The following is a 17665-nucleotide window of genomic DNA, read 5'->3' as shown; positions in this document are numbered from 1 at the left end:
ACAGGAAGGCACAGATTTTCTTAAAGATGTATTTCATTACAGTTACTAGTTACCTCACCACAAAGGTAATCGGTGTCTAATCCTTTCATCAGCAATGCTTTCTGTCTACATTACCATATTTGAGTGTCTGCATCTTTTTTTTTAAGTATTTAACTGTATTGAAATTGACTTCTGAGATTCGAGAAGTAATTCTATAATTTTTTTTATATTATAGCAGCATGTTATTAGAAGTTATTTGTGGAGAGATGAGGTGTTTTCCTTACCTGTCCCTCAGTCTCTTCAGCTCTTTCCATCAGCTGCTGGATAAACGATTCCACGATCTGTGGCCGCTCAGGAGACAGACTGTACTTCACTGCGGATTTTTTCCACAGCTCTGAACACATGAGGGATATTTTTTATATTTTTTGTATTAAATCAGTGTTTAAAGGTAGATTCTGTTTTTTTGGGGGGGGTACCTGTGGGGAGGCCTGTGTCTTGACGTGTTCGCTCTGAAACAACCAGGGTCAGCTCTCTGCTGATCCTCCTCTGCACCGCTCTGATCATGTCACATTCAGTGCTCTCCAGCAGTCTGTGAAGCTGAGACGAAGACAGAGTATTTTTTTTAAAGGTAACGAGGTCTTCTCATGATGACAAAAGACAATATTTTGTGCAGTTAGTATGTGTGCCGTACCTGCCAGACTTTCACATCCACCTCTGAAGCTCCAGGAGGGGGCAGGAGAGACTGGCTGCCAGAAATTAAGACCTCATAGTCGTGTTCTTTACCCAGTTGTTGAGCCAGAGCTCTCATACTGGGGTAAAAGATTTCAGCTCTGTAAAAGTACAAACAATTTATGTATGGGTTTAAAAAAAATGACTGTTTTATGTTAAAAGTAATATTTAACTTAAGATTCGGATTTCATTCATGATCTGAACAGTAGTTAAAAAAATAATCTTACCATAAGGCCCTTTTAGTAGCTGTTTATTTTTGTGAAAATGTTCAGACAAAATATGAATTTGAACATTTTCAACTCCATGATAACTGGACAAGCTGATAAAGATCACATAGTATGATTGAAAGCTGCAGAGTAGCTGCTAAATGGACCTTATGGTAAGTTTTATCAAGTAGTGTACTAAGGCTGCAACTAAGGATTATATTCATTATGAATTAATCTGTCGATTACTTTCTAGATTAATTTATTAGCTGTTTGGTCTTTAAAATGCAGCATAGTGTACTGTACTTAAAATTGGACTATTTCTCATTAAAAAGCCACTGAAAGAGACAAATAAATAAACTAAGGGAAGAAAATTACTTTGTAGGTTTGGTTGTGGATAACACTGACTGGCGGACATCTAATATTTATTAACAAAAGCCAAGTAAACGTATAAGTGTAATAAAATCCTCCCTGTTTCTGTTATTGTTTCAGTACCTGTAGATTTTCACAAACTGTTGGTACAGACCGGCCGTACTGAACATCTCAACACCCAGACGTCTTCGAGCCCAGCTCTCCTTGAAGACCTGAAGCTGCTTCATCAGCAGGAGGAAACCTCTCAGCACAGACTGGACTCGGATCGGATCCTGAAGAGGAGCAGAAGAGTCTGAAACAGAAGTCCTCTTCTCTTCTTCCTCAGCTTGTAAGCAGCTTTTAGCCCCCTAAAACATACAGTAGTTAACATGACATGACATTAGTTGGTATTTACAGATGATCCTAGCGGTCTTGTTTGCCTACTAAGTTATAAACAGTCCTTTTTTACCTCATTAGGTTTTCCATCATGTGGAAGGTCATCTCTGTTGCCATGGAGACCGACAGGCTCTGCCTCTCTTCCGCTGTTCAGGACGTCCTCCATGAGCAGGGACACACCGAGGATTGCTGCATTGGCCTGCAGTCTGCTGCGATCACTCAGACCACTCAGACACAGCTGCAGAAAAAAAACACAACACGTCTGTATTTTTTTTATCTCTTATTCTTATACAAAATTAGTACAAGGTGTTCTTCTTCTTCTTCTCTCTACTTCAACTTCCAATAGATGCAGTCCATGTTTTAAGTAACACGTAATTTGAAGCTGAACATGTGAAATCAATTTGAGAACAAAAAGTAATGTGAAAAAACAAAACTAAAATGCAAAAATATGAAACATAGAGATGATTTTGCTGTTATTTTAGCCTCGTCAGTAGGAAGACTTAAAGTGCAGTCTTTGTCCTGAAGGTTGCACTAAAAAGAAAGGCCACTGAGCACTTCAAATCAAAAAGGATTATCCCCTTGAGCACATGAAAAAGCTTAGCAATCTATGTCCTGAGGCTGGTGCTAGTATTGCTAGTATTGGTCCAACCTCTGAAGAGCATGATTTTGTGTTTATTTCATTACAACCTGCCTGTTAGTTTTGGGTATTTGTAGTGTACAAGTGGAGATTTTTGCAATCATCTTCTGGAAACCAAGAATATCTTCAGCAGATTTCATGCTAGTACAGCCAAGTAGTATCACCACCATTTGGTGCTGCCATTATTTTAGCAAGACTGACCAAGCATTTTAAATAACATATTAGATAGATGGTGAACCTGCATGCAGTGTTCGATGGGTGGGACGTCCCAGACACGCAGCGGGAGCAAACCATTACACGTTATAAAACTTCTCCATGGAAACATCGTCTGTGCCTGCAGAGAAAAAACAACATGAGACAAAATTCAATGTGATAAAATGTGATTTGACCTCATCTTGACAGATGCTTTCTCACTTTTAACACTGATATGATCATTTCTGCAGTTTGATTTGATTTTGCACCAAACCAACCTGACAGCCTTTAGTCTCTAGAGGTCGAGGAACAGGCAGCGTGAGACTGAACACGTCAGTCTGGATGCTGTCGCTCAGCAGAGGGAGGGCAGCGGCCATGTTGTCACTCACAGTCTGATAAGAAGCGATATCACCAGAGGAGATGAACGCCTCTCTGCATGCAGGAAAACATGACAGTTTTTTTAATATTTTATGCAATATCAGGTGTTCAAACTGTTTTTCATCTGTCCGAACTAACAACCCAACAACTTATATTACAATATAACAATCCAGCGTTGATTTCCTCACTTGGTTTTACTTTTATAAATGTCAATCAAAGGATGGCAAGTTTCCTAAAGCAAGAAGAAAATGGGACAATATGAAATGACCACTATCTGACTGTTTTGTGTGCACTGACACTCAGAAAAATGTCTCGTTTTGGAGGATAAGTGGGCAAAAAACAAAACCATTTATGCTCAAAAAAGGCAATAAGTTGCACAGCCAAATGGAGACATAATCTCACCTGATCAGGTGCCTCACAGCAGCATCAAACTGCAGGAAGACGACCTGCCTGCGCAGCTGCAGCAGACGGCTGACAGACTCTGGGCTGCTGGGATCCGACAGACGGTCAACCTGACGTTGGATCTCCAGCAGCTCTGCTCCTGTTCAGCAACCAGAGAGGAGAAGAAACAAATATTATGAGATTACTGTGACTTTTATGAGATAGTGAATATTTCCTGGTCAGTGTTTGCGAGCTGTGACTATGAAATCCATCAGGAAAACAAACCGTGTTCAATGTTCGAACATGTTGTATTCTTAATTTGACTTAACCTTATATCTTAGGTTTCTTTACATTAAAAAAATATATTTTTCCAAACTGTAGAATCACATCACATGCAATAGGCTTACACACTCAAATCTGCTTGTTCCAGCACTTCCTCGAGGCTTACACGGAGAAAAATATTCAAACCTGAGACAGTGCGCTACACTATTACATCAACTGGGAACTATTCAAACTGTCTTATGGATATTTTTCACTTTATTTCCTGTAATACGGATAGGCATATTTGGTATCTTTATGAACTTTGGGGTCTTGACAATGATTTAAAATACAGTCTAGTACCAGGTCAGTGAGTCTGACCATTGAATAGATACAGTGGGTCACACCAACATCACCAGTATCTCCATATGAGCAGGTGTGATGCTTCATTTGTGAGATCGGCCTACCGATGCCTTCACTTCCTCCCCAGTCAGCTGCCAGATGTGAACCTGCAGCCTCCTGTTCTCTCTTCCTCCAGCTACAAGTGTCATCTGTGTTTCCCAGTCTGGAGAAACTGACCAGGTAATAAATAATGTCATGAAGGGCAGAAACTATCTGCAGAGTGTGATAGAGAGCTGCAGAACAGGCCTGTTGAAATCAGAACAACAAAACTACATAAACATATTGACATAAAACACAAATACATAATACATTCCAGAGAATTTAGAAAGTGGAACTATAACATTCATATTAATTGATAAATTATCTGAACTATTTTTCCCACCATCACCATCATTGAACCACTGCCTTTATTCTTAGTCATGGTCACTTATCACCTGTTTTGCTGCAGTATTAATGATGTGTTTAAGTGTCTCACCAGAACCTCCAGTGTTTTGAACATGTGAAGCACTTCAGAGAAGTCGGGGATGTACCACAGGTTGAGGAGAGTTTTGCCGTCTGCTGACAACAACCGCTGCGGCCGACGTTTAAAGGTCCTTTTTGGGACAAAATGCTTGATTAGCCTCTTTTCATAGTAACTGGTTACTTTAATTTACATAGAAAATATAAAATGAGCTTATAAAATATGATACATTGTTATAGATTAAACCACCCAGCAGTATACTACAATAGTAAAAATGTTCCATTTACACATCAATGCATCAGCAGTAATAAACTCATAATATAACATATAATTCACAGGGGCCTTTTTTCTCCTAATTTTTTAACTTCTAATTTATTTTAACTTCAGCAGTCCAGTACAATTTTGATACATTTTCACTTTGAAACACTTCAGTTTTCTTTATGAAGTTTCCGTCTGCCTTGACATTTATCCAATTTATTAAAACTGTAAATACACACTGAGAAAAGGGGAAAAAAAGAGGAAGGGAGAATGTTTGGGGTGTAAAGAGTTCGATAAAGTACGAGAGATTGATGGATTGGATTTTGGAGTCTCATATGAGAATTATGATACTTTTAAGTTTTCTACTAAGACTTTCATATTTTTATTGAAGTAACACTTTAAATGCAGGACTTAATCTCATAGTATTTGGAGTATTTGCAGTGTAGTATAGCTTTTTTTTTCTTAAGTAAAGGATTCAAATACTTTCTTAATAATAATAATAATAATAAATTTACTTTTAAGCACTTTTCACGCAACCCAAAGACACTTTATATACAACAAAAAAACCTTTTGCCTCTGTACCTTGCCCTCATATTTTTGATTTTATCCTTCATTTGACTTCTGCTTATATCTTAAGTTTCTTTAAATTGAAAATATATTTTTCTAAACTGTTGAATAACATCAGATAACGATATACAGTACAGTACATATTTCAAATCTGTTTTCTAAAAATTCTGGCCCATGTTTCATTTTAAGGTACAATAAAAATATAGCATACACTTGATATTGCATGTTAATAACCCATTATCTTAGACTATTTCCACCTGGGGTCTGGACGAAGATCAACTCCTGAATCCAAAATAACTTTCGTCTCGCTGACTTGACGACTCATGAAGTGGGACTGACGAATGGAGGGAATGCCGTCCAAAAGGGAGGTTAGACTGTAGTGATACGCAACAATCTGCGCTCTCACACAATGCTGAGATATCTGTGTGCTGAATCTGTGGAAAAAACAGTGTTTCCCCTTAACATTAAGGCCACAAAGCGACTGAAACTGGAGAAGAATCAGTCGAACTAATACGAGACAGGTTTGTCTTGTCTTGTAACAAAAAGGAATGCGATTGTTTTTCATTTCATGGACGTACTTCTTGAGAAAGTCGATTATGAGCCTCCTTTTGATCTTTGCTGCTTCATCCTGCGGTGTGAGAGAAATTAATTTTACTTCATGGGTAGCCGGTCACATTTATCATCCTGCTCAGCCTACCAGTCTGTGCTACTCACTGGGGTTTTTATGAGACCCCCCATGGCCTGTTTCGTCTTCATAAATGAATTCAGCATCTCGTCACGCAGACCCACTTTTTCCAGCTGGATGGACACAAAGGCCTCCATCAGCCTGCAGTAACAAACAAGGCTCTGTTTATTAAAGAGCCAGCACAAAAGCACTATTAATCATCAGCAGCGTAATTTTGTTCTTCAGTGGGGAAAATTACCTCTCCTTGGATGAGGTGGGAGTTCTCGTGGAGCTTTTTGAGAGTGAAGATTTGTCCTGCAGGTTGTCAGTGTCGCTTCCTGGTTTAGATTCAAATCTTGTTGTTATATGTTCATCAGAATGAAGGCTGTCTTCACCCTGAAAATGAAAAACAATATGAAATAACCATACTGCAATATTAGACTAGCAGTTCACTCATGTAGTGATACACACCTCTTTTGCCCAATAGCAAAGACAAGCCAGTTTCACAGCACTTATCAAGGCATTCTTCTGTGTAACCTGACAGGCCAGAGTCACCTGAAGGTTCTCTATGCCCTGTTTGTTCATAAGCTATAAGAAGATAAAAAAAAATGAACAAATTCAGTGAGTAGTAAGTTGATTTACAATTTTATTTGTTCACTTATTCATCGTTAAATAACATACATGAACAACTGCCTCCTCTGAGCTGAAGCTAAACCTCCCGATCTGGTTCTCGTCCAGTTCCTGGATGCTCAGAGGCAGGTGGGACGGGGTGAACCTGCAGCAGACAGTGCACTTTAATTTTCAATGCTCTTGTGGAAAAGCAGGAATAATACAGTCCACATGGAGAGGCAGGGCTAAGAGGGGAAAACATGCGTATGTTTGCCTGTAAGACAAACCCTGACATTTGTTTTATATTAGTGAGGATTGTGTTGCAGATACGACTACTTGATGGTCAGCCTCGGTGCTCTGCCAAGAGCTACAAAACTGGCCTCAGTGATAGTAAAACTGTTAAGAAAAAATAATTTATTAATCCATCTGATATGTCTGTTTTTGCTGTAAACCAGACTAGAGTTTGGTAACAAATAAAAACTTAAAAGATGCCTTGCATCACAACTTTCCTCTTAAAGTATCAGTGATGTACACTGAAGTATTTTATGGGACTTAATAATGGAAATATAGTGCAGTGATTCACCTGTCTATGGAGCTGTCATCCTCCAGTACCGCAGTGATGAAAACAGGCCTCTGCTCTGTTCGGTCTTTCTGCTCAGCGACCTCAAACTGCTCCGGCCGCATGTAAAGGTGGAACTCATCAAAGCCGAGATCTGAAGCTACATTTCTGTACAACCTGCAAAGAATTATTGAAAAATTACAGACTGATGTGATACTAAACTTGAATTTCACCGGACAATATCTGAATGTACAGTAATGTTACCAGACCAACATAGGAAGACTATTTGAAAATCATTCGTCGGTTTTATTTTAACACACTTTACTCATTGTTTTGTCCTTAATAGAGGCTGGATTGTGCCACAAAATACATTTTTTTCTGTGGATTGTGATTAATTTAATTGCAGCAGGTCCGTTTCTCCTGATGATGTTGAGTGGCTTCAGTATTTTTTGGGTCAAGTTATACAGAATACATGGAGGGAAGTTAGAGAAGCTGTTCTTGTTTTAGCTCACAACAATGAAAGGGATGGCTGGCCGGGGAGAGATCATGTTAGTGGGCTGTTGGTCAGATCTTATTGGATCTCATTAAGTGTAACACATGCCTTTAAATTAAGTTGTGAACAAAATGGAAACTGTAATCATAGCACAGAAGACAAAGGTGAATATGATGGGAATGCACGTTAGCAAATGAAACAAAAATAACAGAATATTGAAATAAAATGATCAGCTAGCATACTTCATTTTAAGCTACTGTACTACTATGATAACTTTCATACTAAGTTGCTGGTTGGGGTCCACAAACCAGCACTTCCAGCTCTTGGGTTGTTTTAAGGTACTATTTCAAGAGCCAAATCTTTTATCTGATTGTAAGAGATATTCAGAATAGATTTTATAATCACATTTCTGTCTAATTTATGGCATAATTTGTGTAATCTATTTTATCCTACATTGTTTGACTGTATAATGGCCAAGACACTCTTGAAAAAGAGATTATTAATCTCAGTAAGGATTTTTTTCTGGTTAAATAAAAGTTATTTTGCAGAATATCCTTCAACTCTGGTGTTATCTTTACTGTGCCAGATGTGCAGTCTCCGAGGCTGACTCCAGCAGACGATGGCGGATGGTTACGAGCTCCAGCAGCTTGGAGAAAGTTTCCACAGCGTATGATTGTTTCTCTCTTCCCTGCTTCATGTCCTTCTCCTCAGCAGATCTTACTAATGACAGCCCCACCTTCTGGACCAAAATCGGGTCCTCAAAGAATACATCTGAGAACAGCTAAGAGTGGAGAAAAAGACAACAGAATTGTGTTTTATTGCTTCGTTTCTTTGTGTAAATTAATTAAGATGTATTTATGAGAAAGAACAAACCTACATCTTTCTGTATTTGAGAGCTGTAGGAGGCTCCAGGTGAAGCCAGGCTGTTCCAGCTCTGCAGGGCCAGCTGCAAGAGCTTCTGTCGCAGGATGAGTTTGTCAGTGACGCCGGTGGCTCGGTGCAGCTCGCAGAGCTCGATGTGAGCCTGGACTAAACCGTGATAGACTGCAGAGGCCAGGCAGAGGGACGGGTGAACCTCCAGAAGGAACACATTAATCAGTTCAGGGCTGCAATCAAACAGAACACAAGGAGGGAAATATGAAGGAATTACAGACGTTTCAAGGACATAAAATGATTCTACTCAAAATGTATTTACTTGCCTGCTGCCACCAAGTGAGACCAGATGTTTGGGAACGTAGTTTGGTGGAAGGCCGTAGTCATGAACGGAGTCTTTGCTGTCGTTTCTCCAGATGCGTTGAAGGTACTGACGCTGTTTTTCAATCTAATGAGACAAACAACACAATCTGTCACCACACTGAGAGAACGTTAGATACATCAAGTTAAAACGGTTTTAAAAATCTAAAACAGCAGTTATTTCATTGGAATAATAGCTTTTACACATATTCATGCACCCTAAATCCTCTCGCACATCAATCACAATAAAACAGTGATGGAAGAGTCTCTGCAGGATTCGGCTGCAAGATCTTTTACCTGATTGTCCAGAACGTCTTTGATCAGCTGCTGGTGGATTTGCAGACAGCCAATTTCGGCCCTGTAGACCTGAACAAAATAATCCTGGTCCAGGTCCAGGTGTGGCCGACTGTGCATGATGTCAGTGATAACTCCAGCCAACGCAAACCTCTCCTCAGTCCCTGCTGTATGCTGATAGGCCTCATAGTAACAGTTCAAGAGCTGGAGAACAAGAAGAAAGCAAGTTTATAGTATGAGAAGATTGATGGATGGAAATTTCTGGCTTTGAAACGTAAAAAATATTCCAGCTGAGAGATGTTAAAGATAAATAATACATCAGTAAAATCAATGTCTCCGATTTGGTACATTAAAATTCAATAAAAGCACAATCAATCTGCATATTGAACATTTTATCTGGCAAGTGCAAGTACACAAAAGTAAGTAAGCAAATGATCACATCTATAACCTCATTTTTGTCACCATACCTGTATTTTGCTCTCCAAAAACTCAGTCTCACATGTCCACAAGTCGAGAAGCACTGCAACACGATCAACATCGGTCCCGGCCCAGAAGCGGATGTCTGCTGTCGAGGTGGAGGCTCTCTCAGCTGTTCCTGTTTGCTTCGTTTTGTTTCTCTGGATGAAATGTGAGCCGACTAGAAGAAGCTCGTTCTCCAGCTCCTCCAGGTCCCTCAGCGCGGCGTCGTACACGATGTAAAACCCTCTCTGGTCCTGAGTGTGGATGAAACGCTCCTCTGTTCTGTAGAAATCATGAAGATTCTCCACCTCAGCAAACTCCATGAACTCTGAGCAATGGACCTGGACATTTAAGAAGTCATAAATAGAGTACAAACATACAGGACAGATCATAAAGTTGTTGCACATTCAAAGAAGATGAAATAAAAAATCAGCTGCCAAACACCTTGAGTTGTCCATACCTTATAGTCAACAGGAGTGTTGTGGCTGTATTGCAGTGAGCCGAGACCTCCTGCTTCCCCTCTTCCTCCTCTAGCTGCATTCATCCGGCCTGTTTCCTCTGCTGTGCTGCACAGTTCTCCTTCCTCCAGCTGCAGACCTGCCAGGTCAAAGGTTAAAGTCCTCTCCACAGAGCGCAGGTAGTTTAGCATCCCAAGACAGGAACGCTGTGGAGAAGACAAATTAAGGAAAATATTTTAGAGAATGACAGAATTCCTAACCAGACTCTAATTGATCATCAGTCATATTTATCACTTTGTCTACTGAAAGCACACTTAGGTGTCATTATTTGGCTCACCTGGAGCTGTCTGAGCTTAAGATGACGCAGGTAAATCAGGGACAGGTAAGCTCCTCTGGTTATGATGGGATCTGACGTTCCTTCCTCTGGACCATCATTGAGACCGAGGAGCTGCAGACTGTCCTCCAAAGAGTAGCTGTGTTTCACAGAGGAAGCAGAGGCGGCATTATGAGATATCTCGGTGTTATGAGCATCCAAGGTGAGTGAAAAATGGATGAGAGTTATTTCATAATTCAATCAAGAGTTCAAAAAAGACCAAATCTGAGGACTGACTCAAATAGCAAAATGATTTGAAATACACAAACTGTAACTTGAACATGAATATCTGTACAAAATTTCAAAGCAATCCATCCAATAGCTGTAGAGATATTTTTCAATACCAGAGGAAAAGTCAAAGGATCACCAGTCACTAGAATGAATCAACTGGGAACCATGAATATCTGTACAAAATCTGGTGGTTATTCATCAGGTCGATGTTGAGATATTTCACTGAGAGAGTGAAAAATTTGACTTGCTGGTGGCATTAAAGAAAAAGTAAGAGGATCACCAAAGTTGTTTATTTATCCTAAAAGGAAAGCTGCATATTTATATAATATATAAATAATTCCATGGCAATCCATCGAATGGTTGTCAAGATATTTCATTCTGAACCACAAATTTCAGCCTTGTGGTGGCGCTAGAGTAAAAGTCTGGAAATCAAGAAAGTCAGTAGGATTCATCCTTTAGGGACTATGAATATCTGTGCAAAATGTCTTAAATCACATTTTTCTTTGCATAAATCATACACACCTTTCATTTGTTGTGCCTGAGGTTTGACCCTTCAAACTCTTTCTATCCCGTCCTCCTCTGTCTCTGTCTCTTGATGAGTGATTGTGTGTTTCCTAACCGGAAAAATGTCACGTTTAATGTCATGTCCTCCCAACACAATCAGCACTGTGAAAAGGCTGAGAAGTTTTTCCCACCTCTTTAATCAGAAAACAGGACGCTACATGCCTGAGTGAGACTGGCAGGGTTGTAAATCCTCGTCCAGATCTCGGAGATCTTTTGCTGTTTTGTTTTACTGCTGTGTGAGACAGATGAGGTCGGTGCAGATTGTAAGTCGCCAACATGAGCAGCATCTTCTTTAAGAGTCGCAGCCACATGGAGCAAATCAGGAACCTGATGAGATACAAATTGAAATATGATGTAAATCAAGTCTTGTATTTGTTATAAAATAATACTTGTGGCACCTGATAAATTCAGCTAATCATTTCATTGATGCAGTTTTATCTATTTAGCCCCATCAATCTGATACATGAAGCAGATTAATGTAATTAGTTTAGTACAGTATCATGAAAAACTATGAAACTCTAAACAAAAATAAAAACTAACCTACACTTTAAAGGATACATGACTTTAGTTCAGAGCTAAATTATTGCTACCTGAAGAAACCTGCTCTGCATCTTCAGCAACTCATCAACACTCTTCTTCTCCTTCAGCTTTGTGACGAGCTTCTGCTGACAAGGATCCCGTTTAGGCTTCACCTGCAGGACAGAATCCAAAAAGTCAATATTCACCATCTTCACACCCATGAAAAATTACTTGAATACAATAAAAAAAACATTTCTGCACTCATATAGCACAAAGACATGCTTTTATAACTTGAAATACATGAGAAAGAGTGATTGAGAAAGCACTTTAAAAATGGGGTTGACCAGAATTAAAAAGCACTTGAGGGAGGAATTTGAACAGAATTTGTTTATCATCCACAGAGTAAAAGATAATTGGGATTTGTGGCAACAGAGCAGTACTGATTATATTATAAAGAGCCACTGATGCACATAGTTACTCCCCTAAAACCTGAACCATTTGGCCCTGAGGAAACTGACAAAACAAAGTTTTTGGAAAGACTTTTTGACCCAGTTTTTACATTTATTCACTCAAACCTGAATGAAGGGGATCCAGCTGGCCTCCTTCTTCAGAGCCATACTCGCACTCTTCCTCCCCCACTGGCTCTCTTTGACATCTGTACCATCGTACTGAGGAAACGTTTTCATCTGCTCTTGTTGTCTGAAGATCATTCTGAACTCCCTCCACACCTGCTCAGACAGCGGCAAAGATTATCCTGACTACTGGTATCACAGGCACAAATACTGCAGGGCTTTTGTTTATTTGTGTGTATTTACGGTAAAATCCATCTGACAATATTACCACGCTGAATAACTCCATCTCGTCTGCAGTGGTCTTGATTTTTCCAGCGTCGTATGACAGGTGGAAGTAGTTGATCAAGGACTGAAGCTCAGGTAGAAACTCTTCCATTTGACCAGTGTGCAGGGGAACATCGTAAACTGGTACTGACACTCCTGTAGTTGAAGATAATCAATGATAAACTGTTTATCTCCTCTTAAAGCCGCTCACTATATTCTACTTATGCTGGAACATGATATGGCTTTCTTGCCCCCTCCTCCCTTTTTTTTAACATAACAGACTGCTTTTGTAGATGCAGTATTTTCTTTAATAGTTACATCTCTGCTAACAGCAGCAGCAGGGAGCAAGGATGGAGATGTTGTTCAGTGTGTCCTTACAATACTTTTGCAAGATGTAGGAGGATCATTCTAAATCATTTTAGTGACCTTTTGACCTTTTATCTTGCACCACTGTTAGGGGAAAATGTTGGCTTCAAGACAAGGTCTCTTATAAACAGATCAAGAGATTTCCCAGAATTTATTTTGAGAATATTCATTCAGAGGATGAGTCAGAGGGTTTTTGTTTTGGTGACCTCTTGATATTTCCTTTAGCACCAACATCAGGCCAAACTTTCCACTTGTACATGAGAAATATCAAAATCTAAAAGGAAGGTTTGTTGCCACCAGAGAATAAACAGTTTTCTTTCAGACACTTTGTGAAGCCCTCAGGCTGAAATGTCATTATTTCATCATCTGATTACATAATGAACAGATTGCCAAGATATCTGCAGAGAACGTTCATGCTCCAATTGGGATAAACCATTTTCATTTTAATGACATTGTGGCCTTACAGGGTACGTTCACAATTTTTTAAGTCTTAAAACAACAGTCAGGTGCCCATGCTATTAGAAGATCCCTTTATAATGCATTTACAATGTAAGTGATGGGGGACAAAATGTGCAAAATTGTTTTTGAAAGTTTATTTGAAGCTAACATGAACCTCCAGATGTCCAAATTAGACAAATCATGTAGACATCTTTCAATGTTACAGTCTTTTTAGTGCCAAAGTTCCTCTTTTTGTTACTAACTCAGACTGCTGAAGCCTCATATAAGCCTCAATAAACTTTTAAATACATTTTTGTACAAAATGACTGTGTGGACACACTGTGGACTTTGACGCCCATCACTTACATTGAAAACACATTTGAAGAGGATCTTTTCATAGCCAGTATGAACAGAAGGAATGATTACAGCAAGGAAAACCTCTTCCAGTGTTGATATGGGCATCTGACTGTTGTTTTATGGTTGGACTTGAAAAACTGTGAGCCTGTCCTTTAAGTCTACCACTGCCCAATAGGAAAATCTTACATTTGCAGCCCTGACACTAAAGGCAACAAGAAGAAGAAAGAAAAAAGGAAGGAAGGACAAAATAATCCTCTATAATAACCTTGATACTGTATGTTTTTTATTTTCTATTACCGTCAGCAAGTTGAGTCTGATGTAACGTCTCCTTAAGACCCTCTGTGATGGTTGGCTGGGATTCTTTGCTTTTCCTTTCACAAGCTGGCATATAGTGCAGCACCTGTTAAATCAGTTTGTTAATGAAAAATAACTTAAATGCGCAATAATGACAACATTAATTAAAGCTAGGAAATCATTTTAAATAAAACTAAATGTGTTGGATAACAGCAAGAGTCAACTATGAACCATTTACCCTCAGAAATTGGTGAATGTTTTTAACAGAGTGCAGGTGGCAGATCAGCCACCGCAGGAAAATGACCACATCATCCTGAGTCAGCAGGCCGTCGGGGTTTCCTCTGCCGGTCAGGATCTTCTCTCTGCTTGCCGACAGTCTGCGAGCTCTCTGAACAGCATCCTCGTATTCACTCGTCAATCGTGACATCTGATCCTGAGGAAAACAAATCTGATACGATCAGGTGAAGGCTAGACAGCTGGAAAATCACGTGTGAGGACAATAAACAGATGATAACTTTATTCCTTTATTTTATTGGGATTGGTGTTTTTTTCCTTTTTCACTATTTATTTGCAGAAGAAGGAATCCTCCAGGCTGTTCCTTCATGGTTTTTGAAATATTAACATATTTGCAGATGTGCTAAGAAAGCTTCATACAGTATGTTGCAGTGATTTGTTTTGTTTAAAGAGGTTTTATTCAGTTTCCTTGACTTTGAGAGCATATATGAAGGCTAATATCTAATGATTAATCTTATTATTATTCCAGAAAGTTTCATATTCATTTGCTGTGTTTATCAAGAATTAAGAATACATTGGATTTCTTTCCATTAGTAAGATTATTAAGGCATTCTTTTAATATTTGTAGTGCTATGCTACTGTTTTTGTTTATTTGTGTGTATACTAAGTCATGCTATGTCATGTCTCTTTGTGTTGTCTATATACAGAGTAAATATACTTAACTAAATTTATATATTCAGTCTCTTTTGACTCAGTTCAATTATCATAGAAGCATCTTCTTTTTTTCTATTTCTAATTCACCAATATTCTCCCGTCATCTGTCTGAATCTGAACACCCTTACAGTAGCAGAAAAAGAGCTTTAGGGTAAATGTGAAAACCTCTTGTCTAAATGAGCTTTGATGTGTCCTTTTTGAAGTATTGTTATAATTAGTCTTCGGTCGCCTTTTCATGTAGACGTTGTCACCTTGTAATGAGGATAAAGCTTCTCGATGACGCTGGTGTGGTGGCAAAATCTCCTCCATCTCAGCATGAGCAGATATTTCACTTGAGCCAAGTAATATGATCTGTCCACGTAGAACTGCAGAGAAAAATTACAAAGAGGAAAACTGGTTTCAATCACGCTCCTTTGTCTTTCACTTCTGTTCTGTTTCACTGCATATGAAGTTCTTTTCTTGATCTTCTGTTGGACTGAGTACTTGTGCTGACCTCACCTGGTGCAGCAGAGGAGGAAGACTATCAGATGTGTACTCCAAACTCAAGCAACTCTCCAGCTCTCTCTGCATGACGTCAGACTGAGACTGAACAGGTAAAGTTTCAGCCACCTGCAACACAGGGAAGGGCATTTATAAGTTTGTAAAAAAAAAAAAAAAAAAGTCCACAGTTCTGTTTAAAATGACCATTACATATTATCCAGGGTGGACTCTAAAGCTTTTCATAACCTAGAAATAGGCTGTTTAATTTTCCATCGCCCCCAGACTGTCCTTGATAAAAATAAAAAGACAGAATTTCAGTCTTACCTGAAGTCCTCTTCTTAGTGTCTGCTCCCTCTCCAAACGGAAGAAAGAAATATCTTTTGGAGGTGGAACAGAACTGAAATAAAGCTCAACATTATTAAAGGCTCATATGGCCAAAAGAGCATTAATACAATACCTATTGTGGCCACAAATTCAATTGATAGGATAATTGTAAATGTTAAATCACAGTGTACAGTTGCAAGTAGAGTAAAGTCAGTGAACTGACTCATTAATGTCAATTATAAAGCAAAATATATCTGAAGTTTGCTGACATTAGCTAATATTAGCCACCAAAAGCTACTATCAAATAAAGCTGTAACAACAAGACAAACTTTTTATTTTGAAGGAGAAGATTTAGTTATTTCCTCTTTCAGTACTTAAAAAAAATAAAACTAAGCATATGTATGCTAACAGCTCTGTGAGGCTACTTTGACATTGCAGCGCTTTAAGCTAAATGCTTAAGTTTGCTGACGTTAGCTAATATTAGCCACCATTGACCGTATAAAAATATTATATACAGTCAATGTTAGCCACCACAAGCTACTATCAAGTAAAGCTGTAATGACAAAGAGTGTATATGAGTGAATTTAGCAATAAGGGGCCATTTTATTGCTAATGAATTCAACTTTTCATTTTTAAGGAAAAGATTTAATTATTTCCACTTTTAATAATAATAATAATAAAAAAAGCTATCCATGCTAACAGCTCTGTGAGGCTACTTTGACACTGTGGTGATTTAATGCTAAGCTAAATGCTACAGTTTGCTGACATTAACTAAAATTTAAGAAGAAGATGTAGTTAATTCCTCTGTAAATACTAAATACTTAAATAAAAAATAAATAAAAATAAGCATAAAGCTATAGGTATGAAAGCAGCTCTGTGAGGCTACTTTGAGATTGTGGTGCTTTAAGCTAAATGCTAATATCAGCCTGCTAACATGCTCACAATGCTAATGATGATGTTGCAAGTAATATTTACCATGTTCACCATCTTATTTTGGTGTGGTAGCATGGTAAAAATTGCTACTTAGTACAAAACACAAAGTACACATCAGGTTGATGGGAACATCATGAAAATAGTTTTAAAGATATTTCATTCGTATAGGACAAACTGAAATTTGACCTAATGGTGCTATATGTCCAGGGGATTACCAAAGTCATTAGCATTTATCCTTTAGGGACCTTGAATATCTGTAGCAAATTTCAAGGCAATCTATCCAATATTGTCAAGATATGTCACTCAAAACTACAAATGTCAATCAACCAATGAAGTATGGTGACCCTCATGGTGGTTCTAGACAAACAGTCTGGGGATCAAAGTTATTCATCCTCTGGGGATCATGTCTATAAAATCTCATGGCAATCCATGAAATGTTTTTGAGATACTTCAGACTGGACTGAAATATAAGTGGTGGGCTAACATCCATAGAAGCATGCCTGTAGTGTTGCAAAAAAAAATAAAAAAAAATGCAGACATACAAGTGTCAGATAACTGGTGCCAAAACCATTTTGAAAATCTGTAAACTCCATATTTAATTGGAATCACTGTAAAATCATATTTTACTGAGAATAAATCACTTGCCTGTATAAGTCCCACCTACCTGGCAATCTAGACATTACTATTAAACTCCCCTTCAGACATGTAAAAGTACTCTGCTTGGAATAATAAAATACAGTTTTTCCACAAACAATTAATTTACCTCATAAAATGTTTTATAATGATATATCTACTCCTTCATTGAAAAATCCATTATCCATAAATATGCGATTATTTCAAAAGTTTAACTGCGGGACACAAGATGTCTCCTTTTTCACTGTAAAGTCCATTCTCAGTGTTTGTGCACTGGAGGCTTCAAGTGTCCACATCAATATGGTGTAAGCTGCATATTGGACCAGGACTGGCTTCCATACTGGTTGTGATGTCACAAATCACGCTCATACGTCCACGTCTTAAACACAGACTTTTAGTGAGCTCAGAG

At 38.6% G+C, this 17665-nt stretch overlaps 1 protein-coding gene across 12 annotated transcripts in view; it reads right to left on the bottom strand.

The window, feature by feature from the left end:
• si:ch73-242m19.1 overlaps nt 1-17665 on the bottom strand; it is a 28549-nt gene that overhangs the window by 8416 nt on the left and 2468 nt on the right. For 8 of the 12 annotated variants that reach the window (XR_006100462.1, XM_042437053.1, XM_042437054.1 and 5 more), the window contains 34 exons: nt 15691-15763; nt 15385-15495; nt 15138-15251; nt 14177-14371; nt 13942-14044; nt 12488-12639; nt 12223-12375; nt 11719-11820; nt 11291-11455; nt 11087-11178; nt 10298-10433; nt 9963-10166; nt 9511-9843; nt 9047-9247; nt 8716-8837; nt 8394-8622; nt 8095-8297; nt 7048-7200; nt 6537-6630; nt 6327-6443; nt 6115-6251; nt 5906-6017; nt 5770-5819; nt 5449-5625; nt 4382-4499; nt 3972-4152; nt 3268-3406; nt 2766-2919; nt 2534-2629; nt 1732-1896; nt 1407-1630; nt 671-809; nt 456-576; nt 264-373 (listed from right to left, as the gene is read on the bottom strand). Coding sequence is in view for 11 of the 12 variants with exons in the window: in XM_042437053.1 (XP_042292987.1) it covers nt 264-373; nt 456-576; nt 671-809; nt 1407-1630; nt 1732-1896; nt 2534-2629; nt 2766-2919; nt 3268-3406; nt 3972-4152; nt 4382-4499; nt 5449-5625; nt 5770-5819; nt 5906-6017; nt 6115-6251; nt 6327-6443; nt 6537-6630; nt 7048-7200; nt 8095-8297; nt 8394-8622; nt 8716-8837; nt 9047-9247; nt 9511-9843; nt 9963-10166; nt 10298-10433; nt 11087-11178; nt 11291-11455; nt 11719-11820; nt 12223-12375; nt 12488-12639; nt 13942-14044; nt 14177-14371; nt 15138-15251; nt 15385-15495; nt 15691-15763 (4975 nt within the window). In the remaining variant the exon portion in view is untranslated. Of the gene's footprint in view, nt 1-263; nt 374-455; nt 577-670; nt 810-1406; nt 1631-1731; nt 1897-2533; nt 2630-2765; nt 2920-3267; nt 3407-3971; nt 4153-4381; nt 4500-5448; nt 5626-5769; nt 5820-5905; nt 6018-6114; nt 6252-6326; nt 6444-6536; nt 6631-7047; nt 7201-8094; nt 8298-8393; nt 8623-8715; nt 8838-9046; nt 9248-9510; nt 9844-9962; nt 10167-10297; nt 10434-11086; nt 11179-11259; nt 11456-11718; nt 11821-12222; nt 12376-12487; nt 12640-13941; nt 14045-14176; nt 14372-15137; nt 15252-15384; nt 15496-15690; nt 15764-16019; nt 16046-16665; nt 16803-16838; nt 16923-17665 lie in introns of those variants that run through there. The other 4 variants (XM_042437061.1, XM_042437060.1, XM_042437062.1 and 1 more) reach the window with 4 other exon arrangements.

The sequence above is a fragment of the Thunnus maccoyii genome, chromosome 16 (assembly GCF_910596095.1).
Source record: "Thunnus maccoyii chromosome 16, fThuMac1.1, whole genome shotgun sequence".
NCBI classification, from domain to species: Eukaryota; Metazoa; Chordata; class Actinopteri; order Scombriformes; family Scombridae; genus Thunnus; species Thunnus maccoyii.
Note: the sequence above shows the minus strand (reverse complement) of the source record. Positions and strands in the feature narration are given on the sequence as shown.